Source organism: Podarcis filfolensis, assembly GCF_964270895.1.
Source record: "Podarcis filfolensis genome assembly, chromosome: 3".
Taxonomy (NCBI): Eukaryota; Metazoa; Chordata; class Lepidosauria; order Squamata; family Lacertidae; genus Podarcis; species Podarcis filfolensis.
The window spans coordinates 88356640-88372943 of record NC_139606.1 but is presented as its reverse complement, the minus strand read 5'-3'; the positions used below and the strand labels follow the sequence as shown (position 1 = coordinate 88372943).

General features: G+C 39.9%; 2 protein-coding genes across 2 annotated transcripts in view; one reads left to right on the top strand and one right to left on the bottom strand.

Annotated features, from left to right (window-relative positions):
- Positions 1-16304, bottom strand: part of BABAM2 (BRISC and BRCA1 A complex member 2) — a 129379-nt gene that overhangs the window by 37404 nt on the left and 75671 nt on the right. Inside the window, exons 8-10 of the mRNA XM_083604607.1 lie at positions 9853-9952; positions 6761-6831; positions 5146-5228 (exon numbers count right to left, since the gene is read on the bottom strand). Coding sequence (XP_083460733.1) covers positions 5146-5228; positions 6761-6831; positions 9853-9952 — 254 coding nt within the window. The remainder of the gene's footprint in view (positions 1-5145; positions 5229-6760; positions 6832-9852; positions 9953-16304) is intronic.
- LOC310758387 (uncharacterized protein) overlaps positions 1-16304 on the top strand; it is a 218508-nt gene that overhangs the window by 137844 nt on the left and 64360 nt on the right. The window lies entirely within an intron of this gene.

Below are 16304 nucleotides of genomic sequence, written 5' to 3'. Positions count from 1 at the left end.
CTTCAAATCCAGGTGTGGAAGACTGCTGTAGTTTGGTTGTGGAGCTGGCAATAGGGAAGTAATTTAAAATTTACCGCAGAAGCCCATTATATCAGGACAGTCCGTAGACGGCCAGACTCAAATGACAAAACAGAGATAGACACTTAACAGTTCCAAGACTTCCTTCCTTCCTTCCTTCTTTCCTTCCTTCCTTCCTTCCTTCCTTCCTTCCTTCCTTCCTTCCTTCCTATGGTCTGTAGTTTTGTTGTAGGTCACCTCAGAACATTTTAAACATTTTAAAATAAAATAAAATGCAAGGAGGCGAGAAAAGGAAGGCTACTGGAATATTTTAGGCAGTTACCGGCATTGCGGGCTTAAGAAACTGGGTGTCTGAAGCAGTCCAAAGATGTCTCAGTTGGGGAAAGAGTGAGATAGGGAAGACAAATGTTCCAGACAACACACTGTTGCTTAAACTGCAGTGAGTACACATAGTTTGGATTTTGGAGGACAAGAACGGAGGAGGCAATGACAATGAAAAAACAGCACTACAGCAGAGCCATTTACTGCTTTCTGCTGCTTTGCCATTTGAGCCTGACAGTCTTTCCCCTATGTCTCTTGCAACAGTTATGTAGTTCAGAAGGCTCCTTTCATAAATAAAGAAAATCAGAATATGATTCACTATACCATCATACTGCACAACCTTATTTCTTTTACAACACAAAACCCAACCAAGTATGCGGGGAAACCTTTTGAGTGATAGGCCGCTAACTGCTTCCGCTAGCACAATAATTTCTGCTTGTTCAATGGAACTTTCCCTATCTTTCTCCCCTTACAGCCTCCCCAACTGTGCTCTGGAAACCCCCCAAAGGAGATTTTAGGGGGTGCGCCAAAAGTCTGCACTAGTGGAAGCAGTTCACTGGAAATGCCCAACAATATTAGATAGCACTTTCCTCACCTCTCAGAGCATTTACTAATCATGATTTCCCAGGATTCCAACACTTGAGCAAAGTTTCTAAGTAAGATACTGGACTCAAACACTGGACTCGAACACTGGACCAGTCATACAAGGAGGTCCCAGGTTCATCCCAGGCATCTCCAGGTAAGATTGGCTCCTGCCTGAAGCCCTGGAAAGCCTCTGTTATCGTCAGTGTAGATAACGCTAAGCTACATAGACCTATATAGTCTAAGTCAGAATAAGTCAGATTTCTAGGTTCCTATGTTGCTAAGACTCTTTTCTCTGGGGACAACTCCAGTCTGGATGCAAACTTACTCTTCTTCCAAGTAATTGACCTACCAAATGCAGTATTAATTTGCTTTTCAGAGGAAACCTAAAATAATACATTCATATTTGTGTCTAAGGAACTCAGGCAATAGTTACAGCTTCTGAACAAATGTGCCTAAGTGCCATTTTCGCTCGCCCCCCTAGTTGTGTGGCATGAAGGAAGCTACTGTGAAAATAATTGTCATTCAATCCATTTGTTAAAGTGCTTTCCATTTTCATTTGAGAGCAGGTGAAGCAATAGCAATATAAAAAACGTTACGTGTCCATCACAATACTAATTACAGAAATGTTGATGTTTGTGCCCATCTTCACAAGAGTCTGCCTTCAATATATCATCAAGATAAAATATTTCAACAAAATATCATAATAAAAAGGCTTAATTGTTTATTGTTAGCTATTTGCAGTTTCCTTTTATTCAACAGGCTGATAGCAACCACTTAAGTAATTCGCAGTCAAAGAAACTGTTCTTTGGGGGGTGCTGTCATTAAAAAGTAACAGTGTTCATATTGTAACTTTTTGGTAGAGCTATTAAAAAGGTTCAGCTCACCAATAGTTGAACTAAAATTAACATTTTGAAATCTGACAAAACCTCCAAAGAACTCTATACACAAGGGCATATTTTCAGTCTTCAGGAACAAAAGTCAAACCCATTCATTAAAATATCCGCCACTAAATGTAACAGAACAGAGTACTGTACAGCCAAAAAAATGAGGTTCTTTAACATACCTGACTCAAGCTTTTTAATTTTAAACATAAATTAAAAATGATAGAGTAGTGAAAACACCTCTTTGTTCACAGAATCTAAATAGCAGAATCAATGCCTCCCCATCTTCTTTTTGATCAATGACAATTACATGCTCTACCCACATTTTAAAGACTTGCCAGACTCTTAGCAGATTTCACTTGCTCCACTCATTCCCCACCCTCACTTTGAAATTCTTTCTTTTAAATAGACACTATGCACACATTTACACACAAACTATTTTAATATAAATAATTTCAGATTTGAAAACTGAAATTTTTCCCTGGAAAACTATGTTTTGGTTGACAAGAGATTTCTTAAAACCTGGGAAGCTCAGAGGAAAAGTTCAGTTTTGCCTTAAAAGAACACAGCGGTGGATCACAATCATGTCTATTAGGCTATATCTGATGAAGCCAAACTAAGAATTGACCCACTGAAATCAATGGACTTAAGTTGGTCCCAACTAACTTGATTTTAGTAGGTCTACTCTGAGTATGACTTATCTGGAAACAATTAATTACAGGCAGCCCCCAATTTGCGTGGGGGCTGACTTCTAGGTTATCTTCCGGCCACATGCATGGATGCACAGTGAACTGTCAATTGGATTGCCTGTACATACATTTTGTATTTTCCACAAACAAAAAAAATCAATAAATTCAATGTTTTTCTCCATAAATGTTGGTATCATTTCATGTATGAGTGGTTTCTTTGCACTATCTTTTAATACATGGAATGGTTTGCCCTGGGTTATTCATCAAAGCTAGTGATGCAACAACTTGCATGTGTAAGTTGCTGTGTGAGCATTAAGGCTGTAGGATTAATTGATAGTGACAAGCTATTCAATTGTAATAATCTTTCTCAAGAGCTTTAAAATTAATTAAAATGAAAGCTCAAAAAATTATTTTACAGTGAAAACCTTTGGTTACTGAAGACTGAATTGACTTTGTGAAGCATGGCAATTTAAAATTTAACGAGAACATATTCCACATTCTTTCTGACTTCAAATATGTGAATTTAAGTAAGCTTAAATTACAATCCATAGTTTTCTTAAGAATAAAAAATAACCAACCAAAAACCCTGAACCAACCAACCATGTGGCTTGAGGAAAATGAATTAGCCCAAACAATCCTTCTAAACTGCTTCATGCAAAAACAGAAGCTCAAATCAAATCTAACAACCTACGGTTTGATTACCTACAAGAACAAGCAGTGCAGTGGCAAGTCTTGGTTTGCCATTTTGTCCAGATGAAAAGAGCTATGGTCTGTGCAAATCATAGTTTACTTCCTTTGTACAAAATAGCAAACTAGAAACGGAAGCTTTTTAATCTCCCACAAGTAAAGAGGAAGATGCAGAATGCAAGACCAAGGCTTGCCACTTCTTATTCACATGACATAGTTTGTGGTTATGCCTGAATTGAATCACACTTTATCAAAGTTATGTAAATTTCTGTAGAACGAAATGCAACACCTGTAAGACCCGGACCTGGAATTAGGGTCATATGCTAAGTAGAAGAATCACAGAGGGGATAAAGACGTGCTTCATGTGGGGAACTCAATGAGAAGAACAAAAAATCCACAAAGTTGTGTAAAGACTCAGGAAGATCCCAACATAAAGGAAAAATGATTCAAAACGGGGAAACAATAATCCTAAATGTATGATAATGGCTTCTTAATTGAGATCTTGTAGACATTGCTTGGTGAAAGTGTAATCTCAGTAAAGCTCACCACATGCACTGTATACAATTAACATATGAAAATTTGCCAAATGATGGGGTGATTGCTAAGAGTACAAGGGAATTCAGAATGACTCTCAACTATGGAGAATAAAGGATATCAGCAATCTGTCCTTAAAGGTAAAGGGACCCCTGACCATTAGGTCCAGTTGTGACTGACTCTGGGGTTGCGGCGCTCATCTCACTTTATAGGCCGAGGGAGCCGGCGTACAGCTTCCGGGTCATGTGGCCAGCATGACTAAGCCGCTTCTGGCGAACCAGAGCAGCGCATGGAAACACCGTTTACCTTCCTGCTGGAGTGGTACCTATTTATCTACTCGCACTTGGCATGCTTTCGAACTGCTAGGTGGGCAGGAGCAGGGACCGAGCAACGGGAGCTCACCCCGTCACAGGGATTTGAACCACCGACCTTCTGATCGGCAAGACCTAGGCTCTGTGGTTTAACCCACAGCGCCACCTGCGTCCCTTACTTGTTCTTACTTGTCCTTACTTGTTTTTTAACCTTACCTTGCCATAGGACAAAATTCTGTTTTTAATAAAGGGAAATAAGATGCTGGAGAGATTAAAAAATGGTGTCTCAGCTTAAGCTGCAACTTCACAGAAAATCATTGCAAAAGATGCATGGCAGCCAGGGGAAGATAGAGCACCCTCGGAACCAACTTGGGAGTGATGTCACTGGGGCCACCAATGCATAAAGGAAGCAGCAGTGTGAGAAAAGAGGGTGGGAAGCAGGCAGGTGAAGAGGTAGAATGACTGCTGCAAGAGAACAAAGCTGCTTGCATAAAATACTTGCCCTTCTCATTACAACAGGTGACTAAATTGACTGATAAAGGCTTGGATCTCAGATACACATATGCATGGTCCTACTGTATTGAACCCTCTGTGCTGGGTCTCTTGTTAGTGTACTCACTGAGGTGAGTGGACAAACTCCAATGAATCACAGAATCATAGAACTGTTGAGTTGGAAGAGAGTCCAACCCCCTACAATGCAGGAATCTTTTGCCCAACATGGGGCTCAAACCCGCACTCCTGAGCATTAGTCTCATGCTCTATCCTGGGCTATTTCAACCATAAGTATCACTTGTTGGCCTTCTACTAACAGATGGACTGCCAGAGTGGTACAATCTAATTTTTCTGCCTATGACTTTTAAGTGACTTTCTGTTGCATGTGACAGTTTAAATGCGCACACAGACAAATGAATGTTCCTAATCGGCATAAAACATTTCCCCTCCTTTTTTTCAGACTGCAGGTGGGATTTTGCAAGTGTGAGGGCCACATCAAAAATGCATAAACATAGAGTAAAAATAGCCCAAACCTTTAAACTGTTCTTGTAATTGGTTTTTACCCTTTTGAATGTTTTTTATCTTTAAGGGGCTAGACATCTGTGCCCAAGGCAAATAGCTACTCACTGTGAACCAGGAAGCAGAAATCTTTCCACATCAGTAACAAGGTGAGTTTTGTGAAACCCTCAGCATCGTATTCTACCACGCCACTATAAAAAGCATAGTTTTAACTATAAATATTAAAGCATAAAAATAGCACAAGTCAGACTGTAGGGAGCCATCTCTTCCTTCAAATACACATCTGCAGGCATGGGCTTATCGCAGGATATAATGCAGTTCCACTCTCTCTTGGCCAGGCACTAACAGTATCAAACAGTTACTCCCAGCAGAAGGACCATCAGTACCTCCCACCCAGCAGGCTTTTCCAGGTCCCTGGCTCCACAATGGTCTGAGAGAATTCCCTCTTACATTGTGCATCTACAGTTATGGCAGCTGCATGCATAGGGGGTTATTATAACATTCAATATTGACAGAAGTCCACCAGTAAGTACCCAGAGCTCCTTAACAAAAAGAATTGGGTGTTTGTGTGTGGAATAATACACTGAAGAATAAACATACATTTTTTCAAAAAAACATGCAGAATAAAAAAAAACCATAAGAAGCAGCAATTAAAGTCATCAAGAGAGGTGGCTGAATTAAAACTTGAAAGGCTGTTTGCATAAAAATATTGTGCTGCACCTAATGAAGCCATGTGTTAGATGAAAACACATCTGCTTGTGTGAGGTGGGGCAGCCAGTTTTCAACAAGCCACCCAACCTACTGTCATCACCCCAAGTGTTCCTTTAAAGCAGTGTTTCTCAAACTTGGGTCCCCAACTGTTGTTGGACTACAACTCCCATCATCCCTGGTCCTGCCAGCTAGGGATGATGGGAGTTGTAGTCCAACAACAACAGGGAACTCAAGTTTGGGAAACACTGCTTTACAAGCTTGCTCCTGATGGCTGGGGGACTTTCTGGGAGCTGTAAGAGATATATTATGGAGGGTAGGTAGGAAGAAGGCGGGGATCAATGAAAAACAAGTGCCTCACTTTGCACAAGTGATGACGCAAAGTCATCATTGGATGCAACCTATTTTTAATTTTTGTGCAAAACACGACAAAGTAGGAGTCAAGCAAATTTAATCAGGAATGACATTCCAAGGCGCTGGTCATGCCCTATCCAAAGTGCAGATCAGCATGGCAGAACTTACCGTGCTGAATTGAACTATGATGGGAAGAGAGAGAGGACTTAAAACTTTTGCCCCCGCAGGTGGCTGCTACTATTGATCTCACCTTCAACAGCAGTGATGTTGTCAATCCTATGCAGCTTTGTCACAAATGGAAGGGATTCTTTCGCTTAAGGAAAAACTTTCAACCCAAAGGAGGCTCCTGCCAGCAAAATGGTGGGCTGCGGAGAGGTGATTTCATAGACCATCCCTTCCTGTTACAGCCCCATGTGCAACTACGCTCACTGGTCCAGAGAGTCCCCCGACCCACCACAGCAGATGGTGAGGAGAAAATGTCCTAAGAGGTATTAACCAGGGCTATGATTCTCAACATACATTGTAAAATTAGGGTAAGTGAAAACTGGGAGCAGGCGCACACTTCTTACAACTGCTAGGATCTGGTAGTGAGTTAGAGAATAAAAAACCATTTTAATATGGTTCTGTTCACTTTTTTAAAAAAGTATGTAGAAATACTTACGTTCCAAAGTGACTAAGAAACGCTGCAATATACTCTCTTCTCTTATGGTAACCCTGAATAACATATTGTACCTTGAATAAAAATGAAAGGAAGAAACCAGTAAAGACACAGTGAAGCTAAATAATAGTACAAACTGTTCATATTAGGGCATTTTTCTAGGAAAATGTGCTGGTTTCCTATTAATAACATAGCTTACAAAGTTATGAATGCATATCCGGTGTGGCTGGTTAGTGGTATTACAGGTTTTTCTTTTCTTTCTTTATTTATTTTACATCTCCTGTAGTTGTCTGGGTTCTGCAGTATGGCAGATTGGTGGGGAATCAGCAAGTGGGTTGATAAAGTAAGAATGAGCTTCTGTTTGTTCAGTGATGGAGAGAGATGGTGATAATGAAAGGTGGTGACTGGGTTAAGTGGCACAGTGCTAGGTTGACTACCATCCTTGGGGAAGCTGACAGAGACCTGATAAGCCACTTCCGGGTATACTGTGATTTTGATATCTTATATTGTTTTGATGATTGATTTAATTAATTATATTTATTGTACTTCTACTTTATCTTTCTTATTAATGAGCTGTTCAATGCTTTGGGGGACTTTGGGCCAAGAAGCAGTATATACCATATTTTTCCGTGTATAAGACGCCCCCTATTTTGGGGGACCCCAAATTCAGAAAATGGGCATATGCACTATCCATGTATAAGACGCCTCCAGATTTGTAACCGTATTTTAAACTAAAAAAACCCTAGTCTTATACACGGAAAAGTACGGTACAGTGGTACCTCGGGTTAAGAACTTAATTCGTTTTGAAGGTCTGTTCTTAACCTGAAACTGTTCTTAACCTGAGGTACCACTTTAGCTAATGGGGCCTCCCGCTGCTGCCACCACACGATTTCTGTTCTCATCCTGAAGCAAAGTTCTTAACCCGAGGTACTATTTCTGGGTTAGCGGAGTCTGTAACCTGAAGCATCTGTAACCTGAGGTACCACTGTATATATATAACAGTTCTATATTGATACAGAGTTTAACAGAATGGGATTCAAGAATATCATTTTAATATTCATATTAGCAATAAGGATAGGTAAGATTAGACTCACATAAGAGTTACCTAATGCTTTTGGCACCTTAAAAACTATCAGATTTACTCATCCTGAACGTGCTATGTGACTCTGCTGTTTTTGCAATAACAGAGTGGCATGTTACACCTCTGGAATGTCATGTATTTAAAAACCTGTAAGCTAGATACTAAAGAGTATCTATAGCTAAAAGCAGCACCCTTAGATTTCCAGGCTGCTTTGTTATGCCAAAAAGGCAATTTTACATTTATTTCACATCCTTCAGATTTACTGTGCCAACATTTAATACCCAAGTTTAGAAAATGTCAACTGCAATGCCAGTATAATATGAAAGTATATGACAAAATGTGAAATTATAAAAGTATTGTAGCTATGTTGTGCCTGTGCACAACACTCAAACAATTCTCCATTAATATCTTATAACAGCAACTTTCTACAGCTGCATTCTTTACAGTAAAAAAATAAAGTATACACGTTGTTTATGTTGGCTGCGTTAATACTGGATTACCTTGGCTGGCAAACAGCTGTGCTAAATTACTTGAAATAACCATGATACAATCAGTGCTAAGAGCCATGTTACACCCTCTCAAAATAAAATAATTCTATTTATAAAATTGGATGTATTTCAGTTCATGAACAAATGCTTGTTTTGAAGGCTTTATGTGGGATCTAAAATGTTACTCTGGGAATAGGAAAAAAACAGCTAATCTAGTTTAAGCAAGCTTGAAAAAAAGTTTAAAAACAGGCTCGTGCACTTGAAAAGTAAAAAAACAACACACACACAACTAACTTCAATAGAGAGCCACAACAAAAACAACTCCAAAGATAGATTCCTGCATAATTATAGAAATGCATTTTGAAAGAACGCTTCATAAAGTCATAATTTATAGGCTTCCTTTAGAAAGAAAGTTTAAATTGGAATAAAGGACAAATCTGGAATATTTGATAACCAGATTGTTGAAAGCTCTGACCACAAGTTGTCTCAAAAGCTACTGAGGCTGAGATTCAGAATGCTATGCAAAGACTTTTCTGCTGTTCCATCTGGAGCATTCTTTCCCCCACAAACTACCACTGAAGACTGGGAGAACCATCAGACACATATTTCCTTAGGTACTAGAAGGTAAAATCATCAGCCAATCAACACATGCATTTTAGAACTCTTTGGATCCTGGCCTACAGGAAACTTCAAATATATTCATCTCATATGCATGATTGCTATCTTTTCACCGTGTTAAAGCACTACAACATATAACAGCAGCAAAAGGCCTTTCACGCCTTTTGGATGTGCTCGCAGAGAAAAATCCCAAAGGAGAACAGCATTTCCTTTAAGAGACCAAGCAGCCAAATTTTACAGTGGTAATCAGCATGTATAACTCTAGAAAGATGCATCTCCTTATCCTGAAGGTTTAAATAAGCCTTCCCCACCTGGTGCACTTCAGATATTTGTAACTACAACTCTTATCCATCCCAGCCAGAACAGGGCTGATAAGAGCTGGAGGCCAAGGCATCTGGAAAACAGGTTGTGAAAAGCTTGTTTAAATACTTTTGCTGGGCACTGGCGTTTGTTGTACAGCCTGACACCTTCCTTATCAGCATTGTTTTTTAAAGATTTTTTTTAATCCATCAGATTTCAAGACTGTTCTTGGAAGGAACTAGCAGAATAGTTTGTCTTGCCTAAGTATGCTGCTATCTGGTCAGAAACTAATATACTCTGACTGGGATGTGAAACTTTAGGTCTGCTCAAGAACTCAGGAACACACAATCAGATTTTAACTTTTTTTTTCCAGGGAAGTACACTTCCTCACCTCCAAATGTCATATCTACCAATTTGAAAAGCACTTTGCCATGTAGCACGGACAGACAGACTCAAAAAGCTTGAGCCTGAAGCCCTATCAGATCACAGAGAGTTAGGTTATGCTAACATTTCATAAACAAGCCTGGCTCTTCAGGGTTCCAGCCTTCATACTGGTAACATCTTTATAAAACATCTTAATAGGATAAAAGTAATTTACAACAATTTACCTTGTTGGTTAGGAGTTGACATACTTGGGGTACGTAATCAATGAGGCAGCCTCCACCTGGAAAAGCAGGGATGTGAAGGGCAGAAGATCCTCCAAGAGCACTAAAAAGATGAGTTCATTGAACATATTACATTTATTCCTAATCCTTTTTTCAAACCACGTTTTATGAACAAACAAGATCACATCCTATAATACAAAACATTATATAGGTATAACAGTAGCATTACTTGAGTCTCAGTAAAGTACAATAAAATAAGTTTATAAAATGGTGCAAGGTATTAAGGAAGTGGGTAGAAAACAGTTTTCCTCCCTCTCTCATTACACCAGAACTTGCGGACATCCAATGAAGTTGAACATTGGAAGACTTCTTTAGGCAACACATAGTTAAACTATGGAAGTATCTCCCAAAGGAAGCAGAGATGGCGGCCAACCTAGAGAGCTCTAAAGGAGAATTAGGCAAATTCATGGAGGAGACAGCTATCAAAGGCTGTCTAGTCATGATGCCTATGCTCTGCCTCCACTGTTGAAGGCAGTAATGCTTTCAGGTATGAGCTGATGGAAATCACAGGAGGGGGAAGTACTCTTGTGTTCAGGTTCTGCTTGCGGTTGGGAATTTCATTCCCCCGTGCTGCAGATGTGTGATTGCTGTTGTCACGTGTCTGTGTTTACATTCTGGTTTCCCACAGGCATCTGGTTGGCCAGTGTAAGAACAGGATGCTGGACTAGATGGGCCATGGCCTGATCCAGCAGGCTCTTCTCGTGTTTTTATATGTTTACATAAAATATGGAGTTATTTTGGGTATGGGGGAGTCAGGCTCCAATCTATGCTCAGTAACAAAGAGCACTTATTGACTTTGGACAAGTCTCTAAATGTCCTGTACACAGCTGCTGTGTGCAATCCTGTCTAGAAAAGGCTGTCTTTGTACCTTCTGGATTCAAGAACTTGGAACTTTTTGTATACTATATTTAGTAAACCAACAATCCAAACAAGAAGAGCAAATGTGGCAGGCAGATAGTGGTTATAATTTATTAATCACTACTATAAGCATCCTAGGCTCTCTATTTTTCAGAAAAATACACCTATTTGATATTTTATACAAGGAAAAAAATGAACCCAGTTCTGCATACTTTAACTTTCTCAAGGACACAAGAACACTGGATTTATGGTTGTCTTGGGCAATTTGCAAAGGTAAGGTAAGTTCCACTTAATACAATGGTTTTATGCTCATGAAATGTAAAAGGCAGTGTCTTGTCAACAGAATAAGACCTGTTTTGAAAGTTCTACAATTAATAGTTAACAAGAGATCTCCCATGTGTTGAAGGGCAATGTTTCTTCATCACTTTTAAAACATGATGCAAATATCTGCAAGAACAAGGAAATAGCACCAACACATCTAGAGGGAGTAAAGAAAAAGATTAGATTGCATAAAGCACTAATGCTGATAAAGGTCTTAGTTGTAGCAATGAACAGCACGTGATATATTTGATCTCACTATCCTTAGTGCTAACTCATGTGTTACAAGAATTTTAAGGTCTTATATATATAAAATAGATGTTCATAAATGTACCAAGTAAACACATACAAATATGTAAACCACATGTCTGAAACTTACAGAAATGCCCTGAAACCATTTTCTCTCTTCCAAAATGACCTCAAATATTTCTCTGCAAGGTTGAAGGAAATGGGAAATCTCACCATTGTCTCTTTGCTCACAAATCCTGTCTTAATCGCATATTTAAGATATGAATATGGCGAGCCTGTGACCTGGACTCAGGAACTAAGTATTTACCATTACAAAGGAATCACCAGACTGCCCAAATAATGTAATCAGTTATCATTCTCAGGTAACCTGCACACAGGTTTTCTGCTGTAGACCGCCTCTTCTGTGATGTATCTATGATGTATTGGGGGTGGTGGTCTTGGGCTCCAGGGTGGGCCGTTCAAAATGTCTATATAAGTGCTTGCGCGCCATTGTTTTGGGTCCCCCCCTCATGTGTGTGTGGGGGGAGCACTCTGTTGCAACAGCTTTAATAAAGATCAGGCTTACTAGCTGCTTTGCTTCTCAATATTCTCTGGTTAGTCTCTGTTACTTTCTCTTACCGATAGAGAACCTACAAAAGGACTACATGGGCTCTTGGATACCCCATAGGAGAAAAGGAGCAGGTTTTTTCCTCATAACACCTGCAACACAAATGAGTGCTTGGGACTGGTGATGTTCTATCCAGGCACGTGGAAAACAGGCTTCAAATGGCAACACTTGAATAGCAGAAGGAGGAAATCAAGTCTCATTCCAAGTTGTCTGAAGACCTTTCAAGACTTATGTACCTATGTGTTTCCATAGAAACACATAGGTACATGTCCATAGAAACACATAGGTACGTGTCCAGGAAGGAAGACATGAAATAAACCAAACTTTTCTAGTTTCCTTATCTCATTGGTTCTCTAGGCAGCTGGGTTGTCTAGAAAGCTGGCAGTAATAATACTAGAACCCAGGATCATCCAATGAATTTGAATGTTGGAAGATTCAGGACAGGCAAAAGGAAGTACTTCCTTATGCAGCACATTGTTAAGCTATGGAACTTGCTGCCACACCCTTTAGTAATGACCACCAACTTGGACAGTTTTATAAGAGCATTAGACAAATTTATGAAGGAAAAAGCTATCGGTAGCTAATAGTAAAGATTGCTTTGTACTACCGGCACCTCCAGTATCATACTATTCTGCTATGAACCTCCCCATTAACTGCCGTCATTTTCAAAGACCCCACTCAGGCTGCTGATGCCATCAGAAGTAGGATAATGGGAAAGGCTTTTCAGTGATGATACACAATTGGAACTAATTCCCAAACATGGCATCTCCTTTGTTATCTTTTAGGTGCCAGGTGAATTCCACCCTGCTCTCTGAAACTTTTAAAGGTATTTAAGAGCCTTTTAACTACTCATTCAACCTTTTTTAAAAAACAAAACACTCTAGGAAGACATGGCATGGTCACTATGGGAAAGATTCTCCAAAACTGATCCCTTAAGTTGATCCTTAGACTGGGTAGACCCCAGCAAATTCTTGGACTTGGGGAAGAGGAGAGACACCCAAAATCACTTAAGAGGCCAGATCAGGCCTGCAGCCCAGGGACCTCATCACCCCTAGCCTGACTGCTAACTATAACAATAGACTAGACTAGAATTAGATCATATCAGAAGCAAGTAATAAATAAATTATCTCTGTTGCTTCACGGTTAATTCAGGATGTTTTACTTTCATATTGAATCCTTACATGATTTGTTTTGTTATGTTTCAAAACGCATCAATATGGCTTGCAAAAGCTAAAAGATGGAGTAAAATACCTAAATAAATGAATCAAGCATTGACTCAGTAACTTCTAATGTTTTAAAAAAAATATCTGAACAGTAAATATTTAACCCAATTTATGAGTCTGTCACTATGATTACGAGTTCTGTGCTATTTTAAGCAATCAAGTGACTGCACTATTCTCAGGAGGCTGGGAATGCTAAGCTTTTTAATAAACTATAACCGGAAATTCTTATTTTTTCCATCTACAATAAAATCAAGGGTGGTCTTATCAATGCAAACTAGACTCATGACCGTCTACAACCTCTATCAGGAGTATTTACAGCTATGTATATTTTAGAAACCCCTTCATGGATCACTGCCTTGTTGTGGTGAAGGGGCTTGAATAACTCAGAGAAGCTCTGAGCTATGCCGCGCAGGGCCACCCAAGACAGACAGGTCACAGCCGAGAGTTTAGACTAAATGTGATCCACCTGGAGAAGGAACTGGCAACCACTCCAGTATTTTGCCAAGAAAACTCCATGGACATAAAAAAGGAGAAGCTTTGAGAAGAAACTGAGTGTTTCCAAGGCATGCTCTGGTTCATGAGGTCACGGAGAACTGAACATGACTAAGACGACTAAACAACAAAAACATTTTAGAAAAGATGCAAAATCCCATCCTGATAGCATGAGCATGGGGTGCTTCCATTCATAACCAAGGTTACGATGCATGCACACGAAAGCTCATACCAATAACAAACTTATTGTTGGTCTCTAAGGTGCTACTGGAAGGATTTTTTTTTATTTTGCTTCGACTACAGCAGACCAACATGGCTACCTACCTGTAATTAATCTGAGGCAGCTTTTTAGCAAATTAAATGTTTTTAAATCACTGACTGAATTTATATACCAACTCTCCTCTGCGAGGAGCCCAAACTAACCTATTTAGATACTGCAACCCTAATGACGCACCACAAAAGACAGGAGGTAAGAAACAGCAGTTTTAATCAAACTGTCAACAAAATAAAATAATAAATTCATAGATGGGAGAAAACCAAAAAGGAATACAGACTAATGGGCATGTTCCTGGACAGATTAAACTGCCCATTCTAAATGAATAACCATGTCAAATGTCTGGCTAAGCAAGCAGCAAATTGTATTCTTTCTGGGCCATATCTTTCAGATCCATCAAAAGGACAACAATAGCCTGAAGTTAATTATTTAGCTTTCAGGAAAGAGGTCAAGGGAAATAGTCATCTGATTTTCATTATCTCAGTGAGGTTAGATTGAAGTGCCCAAAGTATGCCTTTCACAAATGAAACCAGCTTAAGAAAAGTGGTCTTTTCTTCAGAAATGTCAGTGATAGAAGAAATCATTCTTTAGGGGACACCATAATATACATGACCACACTGCCCTGTTCCTTAACTTTTCTACTGTCCCCCCTCCCATGTGATGTTTGAATCTATAAAATAAATCCAGGTATTTCTGCCGCTCCCAGAAAAGCACTAAATATAAACCAATTTCCACTTTTTGAAAAACTGACTGTTTAAGACACATTCATATTTGTGATTATTCTTCCAGTATGCACTGTGTGTAAACTTTAAACCTTGACAATTAAAAAAATGAAAAATGAAAGTCCCTAGAAGGGACAATTTTTTTAAAAAAAAAGCATATAAATCACAACTGCTACTTCATAAAATTTCATTTCATGAAATTGATTTCACAGAGCAAAGAAACGGCAAAGGGGGCATTATTACTACAGAAGCATTTTAGTTGCATAAATGATTTTGCTGCAAAAAGGAAACCAAACGACTTCACTTTATGAACCACAAACAAGTGAAAATCATGTTTTAGGGTGAAATCCAACAGCCCAGGTCTGCCAGAAGAACGAACACCATTGATGGCACAGATTCCTCCTCCCCCTGAAGCTCCCTATGTACCTTCTGAAATCTGGTCTGGAAAGCTTGAGCCCCTCTGGAGCAGATTTGGAGGGTGCAGGGAAAGGAGAGGAAGGGGAAATCTGCTGACATGACACAGGATGTCACTTGAGCGATATGCTATCAAGTGATGCTTGTGAATGTCTGTAGAAGCAATGCAACATAGTGGGAAAATGTTGGACACAGACCAGGCAGACCTGGCTTTGATGCCCCAAGCAGCTACAAAGGAAGGATCTGGGGCAATAATTGTCTCTTAATTCTGCCTACTGAACGGAGTTGTTCTGATTATAAACATGGAGAAAATCTTGCACATGGCACTCTGAACCACATTACTGCTAGCCATCTTCCATCTTCATTACTGTTGTTGTTTAGTCGTTTAGTCGTGTCCGACTCTTCGTGACCTCATGGACCAGAGCATGCCAGGCACTCCTGTCTTCCACTGCCTCCTGCAGCTTGGTCAAACTCATGTTAGTAGCTTTGAGAACACTGTCCAACCACCTCGTCCTCTGTCGTCCCCTTCTCCTTGTGCCCTCCATCTTTCCCAACATCAGGGTCTTTTCCAGGGAGTCTTCTCTTCTCATGAGGTGGCCAAAGTATTGGAGCCTCAGCTTCACGATCTGTCCTTCCAGTGAGCACTCAGGGCTGCTTTCCTTAAGAATGGAGAGGTTTGATCTTCTTGCAGTCCATGAGACTCTCAAGAGTCTCCTCCAGCACCAGAATTCAAAAGCATCAATTCTTTGGTGATCAGCCTTCTTTATGGTCCAGCTCTCACTTCCATACGTTACTACTGGGAAAACCATAGCTTTAACAATACGGACCTTTGTTGGCAAGGTGATGTCTCTGCTTTTTAAGATGCTGTCTAGGTTTATCATTGCCTTTCTCCCAAGAAGCAGGCGTCTTTTAATTTCGTGACTGCTGTCACAATCTGCAGTGATCATGGAGCCCAAGAAAGTAAAAGCTCTCACTGCCTTCATTTCTTCCCCTTCTATTTGCCAGGAGGTGATGGGCCCAGTGGCCATGATCTTCGTTTTTTTGATGTTGAGCTTCAGACCACATTTTGTGCTCTCCTCTTTCACCCTCATTAAAAGGTTCGTTAATTCCTCCTCACTTTCTGCCATCAAGGTTGTGTCATCTGCATATCTGAGGTTGTTGATATTTCTTCCGGTAATCTTAATTCCGGCTTGAGATTCATCCAGCCCAGCCTTTTGCATGATGAATTCCGCATATAA